Source organism: Nerophis lumbriciformis, linkage group LG37, assembly GCF_033978685.3.
Source record: "Nerophis lumbriciformis linkage group LG37, RoL_Nlum_v2.1, whole genome shotgun sequence".
Taxonomy (NCBI): domain Eukaryota; kingdom Metazoa; phylum Chordata; class Actinopteri; order Syngnathiformes; family Syngnathidae; genus Nerophis; species Nerophis lumbriciformis.
The window spans coordinates 10,452,501-10,460,000 of NC_084584.2; the positions used below are offsets into that span (position 1 = coordinate 10,452,501).

At 42.0% G+C, this 7,500-nt stretch overlaps 1 protein-coding gene across 1 annotated transcript in view; it reads left to right on the forward strand.

Moving 5' to 3' along the window:
* Positions 1-7,500, forward strand: part of elp2 (elongator acetyltransferase complex subunit 2) — a 46,996-nt gene that overhangs the window by 9,543 nt on the left and 29,953 nt on the right. The window contains exons 8-10 of the mRNA XM_061930800.1: positions 1,208-1,372; positions 1,463-1,558; positions 1,629-1,729. Of these exons, the coding sequence (XP_061786784.1) occupies positions 1,208-1,372; positions 1,463-1,558; positions 1,629-1,729 (362 nt within the window). The remainder of the gene's footprint in view (positions 1-1,207; positions 1,373-1,462; positions 1,559-1,628; positions 1,730-7,500) is intronic.

Below are 7,500 nucleotides of genomic sequence, written 5' to 3' on the forward strand. Positions count from 1 at the left end.
TATGACCCAATGCAAACAACCTTCCCTTGTCATGGTGCAAAAAAAAAAAAAAAATCCAACCAACACAAAATGTCAACACACATGAACTTTGTGGACATTATAAAAAACGTCCATGCACCATATAAAATTCTAAATTGCACCCATTTCAATCCATTTCAAAGAAAAAACTGTCACATACCCTTATTATCTAATTACATTAACATCCACTTGAGTCCAAACCGCTGTTCAGTATCATTCCCACTGATTGGCTCAGCTTCAAGCATAGGGATGGGTACCATTGAACCGGTACATGGGAATCGATACGGGTACTCAACAGTACCAATTTTCGGTACTTTTCGGTGAGTTGATAAATATTAATGGTTTTTGATAATGAAATCTAATTTTTTTTATTGCAACATTTAAAAATGAGAGGATTGTGATAACAGTTGCAAGTCCAAGACATTTGAGGGCTGTGTGGTGTGATAGCACTTCAGTTCAGTCTCTGTTGCGCCCTAAAAAGTGTTAATACTGTAAGCGTTGTACTTATTACGCACCGGCTGTTTGATTGTAATGTGCGTCTTAGTTGTAGTTTTTATTAACACATTTGGAGGTGTTGAAACCGCCATGTAAAATCACTAATGCTGATCAATAGCAAAGCCAATATGTATTAGCATCAAGCTAGCGCATTTTTGGAAAAGTGGCATTTTTTGAGTCATTTTCTTTGTTGGCATAGAAAACGGCAACGTTACCTACAGATTTGTTTTGGCTCAGTCCGCTCTCGGTGCTGCTGGAGCGATCGCCAAGCGGCAAAGAGCCGGCAACCCAGCTACCGTAACATGGAACCGTCGGATTATACGTGAATTGATGCACGAAAAAAAAAGTATCGCATTCGTTACCCATCCCTACTCGGGCAGCATTGCTGTATAGGATTCAACATTAACTTTAACATGGTAAAGGTGAGTACGGGTGTCTATAATGTTGTAAACATTATTTATTCTGTTAAAAAAATACAATTAAATAAATTAATTAATAAATAATTTCAAAAAATGTAAAATATTCGATTTTTAATTAATCATTTCTACTTCGCGCAAATTATTCTACCATTCAGGCCCGTAATCAATTAACGGCGATCAATGAAGGTTTACTGTAGAGTTACTGAACAGTACATGGTGGCGGGGGGATACATCGTGGGCGTCTACGAGCAACCGTGCATGTGTGGTGTTTGCAGGTGGCGATCTGCTGTTGGCCAGCTGCTCGCAGGACTGTCTCATCCGAGTGTGGCGGCTGTGCGCCAAGTCCGGGAAGGGTGCCCGCAACGCCGGCGAGGAGGAGGACGACGGCGGCGTCATCAAAATGAAAGAGGACATTTTTCAAGTGCAGCAGGAGGAGAGAGGCGAGTACGGCGTGGAGTAACGAACGCTAAGTTGTCAAAATGTCCTCCCCCGCGCTCTTGTTTACATCGTCTTTGTTTGTCCTGCGACAGATGTGTCCTCGGTCTTCGCCGTGTCTCTGGAGACAATCCTGGCAGGACACGAGAACCGGGTGTACGGCGTCCACTGGCAGCCTCCTTCCTACGCGGGTACGCTCGTTTGAAGACGCGGCTGCTCGCCACCGCTTCACCACCACCCTGTCTTTGCCTCCCCCTGCAGGCGGCCAGCTGCAACAACCGCTCCGGCTGCTCTCCGCCTCCATGGACAAAACCATGATCCTGTGGGCTCCAGAGGAGGGGTCCGGAGTGTGGGTGGAGCAGGTGAGTGCAACACACACTGGGTCCGCTTGAGGCGCTCTCACGCTGGAGTCCTCCCAGCATCACTTCCTGTCCTCCCCCGTCGTTCAGCCCTTTATTAACAAACACATCATGCCGTCTATTCCTTCCCTCCGCTTGCCACCTTTGCGTCATCAGCCCCCCCTTGTCTCTCTGAGCTCCCGACATCTGCCGCCGTGCTAGAACGTGGCTAAATTTACCACAAGACCAAAGTCTAACGGTTCTCCCGGGGCATCTGCCCTTACAGCTTCATCATTTTTACACGACTGTCACCCTCCGGCGTCAAGGTGGAACTCGCACGACCTCATGCAGACGTTCCATAACGGAGGGGTGAGGGGGTCCTATTGGCTGGATAAAGTTAGGCCAGACTGTTCTGTATTTCTCCACACAATTCACTATGGATGTGTTGAATATTCTTTGGAAGACATGCAAGCCTACATGTAATCATTAGTCCAGGGGTGTCCACATTTTTTAACTGCCTGCTGCACATTTTAAAATTACTATTAAAATAATAAAAAAATACAATAACCTACAAAAGTGGAATAACAGTAGGGGTGTAACGGTACACAAACATTTTGGTTCGGTACATACCTCGGTTTAGAGGTCACCGTTCGGTTCATTTTCGGTACAGTAAGATCCATCCATCCATCCATCCATCTTCTTCTGCTTATCCGAGGTCGGGTCGCGGGGGCAGCAGCCTAAGCAGGGAAGCCCAGACTTCCCTCTCCTTTCCCTATACATTTTTGGGTTATTTATTTACCAAATTTGCAAAATCCATCCATCCATCCATTTTCTACCGCTTATTCCCTTTGGGGTCGCGGGGGGCGCTGGAGCCTATCTCACCTACAATCGGGCAGAAGGCGGGGTACACCCTGGACAAGTCGCCACCTCATCGCAGGGCCAACACAGATAGACAGACAACATTCACACTCACAATCACACACTAGGGCCAATTTAGTGTTGCCAATCAACCTATCCCCAGGTGCATGTTTTTGGAGGTGGGAGGAAGCCGGAGTACCCGGAGGGAACCCACGCAGTCACGGGGAGAACGTGCAAACTCCACACAGAAAGATCCCGAGCCCGGGATTGAACCCAGGACTGCTCAGGACCTTCGTATTGTGAGGCAGATGCACTAACCCAGTGTTTTTCAACCTTTTTTGAGCCAAGGCACATTTTTTCCATAAAAAAAAATACTTAGGCACACCACCAGCAGAAAAGGTTAAAAAATTAAACTCCACCAGGTTGTCGAGCCTTATTTTGAGTTTGTTGTTGTTTCTTGTGTCTATTGCTTTAGTTCCCGTCTTGCGCTGTTATTTTGGTGACCCTTCCTGTTTTGTTGGTGTTCTCCTGTAGTAGCTTCACGCCTTCCTTTGAGCGTTATTGCCCGTCCCTGCTTTGTTTTCGCAATCAAGACTATTTAAGTTGTGAGTACGCTATCCTTCTTTGTGGGGACATTGTTGATTGTCATGTGATGTACGGGATGTGCTTTGTGGACGCCGTCTTTGCTCCACACGCTGTAAGTTTTTGCTGTCGTCCAGCATTCTGTTTTTGTTGACTTTGTAGCCAGTTTAGTTTTACATAGCCATCCCTATGCTTCAGAGCGGGACTTGCCTTTTGTTGATTTTTGGTTTAAGCGTTACATACCTTTTTACCTGCACGCTGTCTCCCGCTGTGCTCTGCCTATTGGGATCACGACAAACCATCCTCGACGCGTTCCGACTTCTACAAAGCAATGAACTACCTGCTGCCACCTACTGATATGGAGTATTACATGGTTACCCTGCCAAGCTCTACACAGCACAGGCACTAGACAACGGCACATTATTATGATTATTGATTTGCAAAAAAATATTTTTTGGGCCAATTAGGTGAAGTTGCATAATTTCCCACGGCACACCAGGCAATATATCACGGCACACTAGAGTGCCGCGGCACAGTGGTTGAAAATCACTGCACTAACCCACCGTGCTGCCCAATTTGCAAAATCTTCCACCAAAAATATTTTTCTTAGTGGAATATTTGATGTGAAGTAATGGGAACCTTGGATAGGTCAATAATTCATAACAACATTGATTTTGATTCAATATTATGTTTTGAGCAATGACAGTTTGAAAGAAAAAAAAAAACAGCTTTGTTTTATTAGTCAACATTGCAACTTTTTCTAAATTACATTTAACCTTTATTATTTCACTTTTGTTATGTTTTTGTTTATTTTAATAGTATTTTTAGAATGTGCCGTGGGCCTTTAAAACATTAGCTGTGGGCCGCAAATGGCCTCCGGGGCACACTTTTCACACCCCTACTATAGATAATATAAAATTAAATGTGATAAATCTTTGGATAAAAAGCAGAGCCTGGCGACGCATGCGCGTGTATCATAACTCTCTCTCTCTCTCTCTGTCTCTGCCACTCCCTCACCAATGCTGCTCACGCACAATTTGTTTTGTTTTTAACCCCTTCTTAACCCTGAACGTACATTGAAAATACACGCAACCCTAACTCAAAATGCCGGACATTTGAGGCATTTAAGAAACTGGTGAAAAGAGGACGTAAGGTCAGTCTATCGTAGCCCGTTAGCTGCTAGCATGCCGTGTGTTGTGCCTCGGTGTGCATTGTTTACACAACATGCGTTACGCTACTTAATATGTCCGTGTGGAAACTCGTTCGGTACACCTCCGAACCCAACCGAAACCCCCGTACCGAAACGGTTCAATACAAATACACGTACCGTTACACCCCTAACTGTTTGTGTTGACAATTCTTTGGAAGACATGCAGGCCTACATGTAATCATTAGTCCAGGGGTGTCCAAATGTTGTAACTGCCTGCTGCACATTTTAAAATTACTGTTAAAATAATACAAAAATAAAACAACCTACAAAAGTGGAATAAAAGAGGAAACAGGTTAAAAGAAATGAGAAAAAGTTGCAATGTTGACTCATACAACATTGTTTTTGCTCAAAAAATACCATAAATTCTGGGCTATAAGCCACTACTTTTTCCCCCACGCTTTGCACCTTGCGGCTTATAAAACGGTGCGGCTAATTTATGGAATTTCATTGTAAATTGCAATAATGTTTTGTGTTCAATAGTTTTCATTAAACCCTAGCAGAGGACTGCGAAGGTGTGTTATTGTCTGTGTTATGGCGCCGTCTTTTGGACGAGCTCGCTCGCTGCAGGCAATGCGGGTTGAAAATGTACTTCATGTTTTAACGCCTTAAACCGGGAGTTAAACCGTCCATAGTGTCTCTACTTGTGTAAATTCTTCATTCGTCACTCCTGGCGACGTTTGTAAGTTTTGCAATATAACTGAAACAATTCATACTTGCTAAACCTTCCCATGTGTGATGTCTGTAGGAGTGTTTTCATGCATATTTGTATAATTTAATGAAGCTAGCGTCATTAGCATTAGCTAATATGCTAAGATGTTTACAAGTGTCTGTGTTAGTATTATTAACTTACAATGGCATTCTTTTTGTATTGTTTCAGTTATATAAATTCACCAAAACGTCACCGTGGAGATATTGAGTCTGTTTAGCTGATTGGAGAGCTAGTGGATCCATGACGATGACTTCCGTTTTGTTTGATTAGCCGTTTTACTGCCGTGTTACAGGCACCCTTTTGAAACAATTATGGTATGTAAATAAGTAATTTCACAACGTATATATCTGCAGCTTTTCTCCCGGTGCGCTCTGTAGTCTGGAAAATAGAGTAATAATGACTCAAAATCGATGTTGTTATGAATTAATGACCTATTCAAGGTTCCAATTACTTTAAAACTATTAAAAATATTTCAAAGTGAAATAATTTATATATTGCCATATAAAAAAACTAAGTTTTCTTTGACAAAGACTATAAAAATAAGAGAAAATAATAAAAACGTATAATATTGCTAACTAGAGATGTCCGATAATGGCTTTTTTGCGATATCCGATATTGTCCAACTCTTAATTACCGATTCCGATATCAACCGATATATACAGTCGTGGAATTAACACATTATGCCTAATTTTGTTGTGATGCCCCGCTGGATGCATTAAACAATGTAACAAGGTTTTCCAAAATAAATCAACTCAAGTTATGGAAAAAAATGCCAACATGGCACTGCCATATTTATTATTGAAGTCACAAAGTGCATTATTTTTTTTTAACATGCCTCAAAACAGCAGCTTGGAATTTGGGACATGCTCTCCCTAGCGGGGGGTGTATATTGTAGCGTCCCGGAAGAGTTAGTGCTGCAAGGGCTTCTGGGTATTTGTTCTGTTGTGTTTATGTTGTGTTACGGTGCGGATGTTCTCCCGAAATGTGTTTGTCATTCTTGTTTGGTGTGGGTTCACAGTGTGGCGCATATTTGTAACAGTGTTAAACTTGTTTATACGGCCACCCTCAATGTGACCTGTATGGCTGTTGACCAAGTATGCTTGCATTCACTTGTGTGTGTGTGTGAAAAGCCGTAGATATTATGTGACTGGGCCGGCACGCGAAGGCAGTGCCTTTAAGGTTGATTGGCGCTCTGTACTTCTCCCTGCGTCCGTGTACACAGCGGCGTTTTAAAAAGTCATACATTTTACTTTTTGAAACCGATACCGATAATTTTAATACCGATAATTTCCGATATTACATTTTAAAGGCCGATTATCGGCCGATAATATCGGCAGTCCGATAATATCGGACATTTCTATTGCTAACTAAAATTCTGATACCATGTCCATCCTTGTATTAATTTTCTGTCATACTAGTCTTCAGGGTCAAGAGTGAGCTGGAGTCTATCCCAGTTAACAGTTAGGGTGAGAGGCGGGGGGAAACATCCTGGACTGGACGCCAGCCAATCACAAGACAGTACATACTGTATGTACACACATCCACAGTATGGACTGGTTAGAATCTCCCATGAATGTTTTTTGGGGCGTGGGAGGAAGCTGTTAAAATCTGGAGAAACCCACACAAGCACCGGGAGAACATACAAACTCCCCACTGAGATGTCCCGATGGAGATTTGAACCTTTCATCTCCTAACTGTGCAAGCCACTGTAGATTTATTATTCATAGATAAATCAGTCTAACATTTTTAACAGCAAAAAAAAAAAAAAAAAAAACCTCACAAAAATGTTCATACAGCCTCCATTTCATAGGAATTTTTTTTGGTCCTGGTTTTCGCCTACTGTCAGTTATTGTGCATCTAAACATCACACGTAACAAAGTCGTCGTTCATATTCCTATCATTCCTAGGAACTATGGAGTGTCATTCCTGGTAACTATGGAGTGTCGTTCCTGGTAACTATGGAGTGTCTGAACAAAGAATTCCACATGTTGGTGATTCATTCTCTATACAAGTGGAAAATAATCCACCGTGGGGCCAAATAAAGTTGCGAGTGCCGCACACTGAAAAATCAAAGCATGCGGGGACCATTTTTATATTTTCCCTTTTTTCAAAACCAATACAATATACAGATTTTTTCAACCTTTAGGGCTCCCCCTCAGGTTTGGTCCAAAGGCACCAAAAGGGTGTCAGTCATAAACATTTTAAAAATAAGTCAAATATAAATGTATATATTATAAATCTTATATATGTAGATCAACTTCAGATATGTCGATATAAGGATTTTTGTTTGTTTTATGCCCATTTTGTTAAAAAAAACAGTCTGTTATGGCAAATATGCAACATTCCGCCCCACCCACCAAATTTTTTTTAAATGAGATATTTGATGTCAAGTAATTTATTGATTTTAATTCATTATTATTTCATGGGCAATTAATT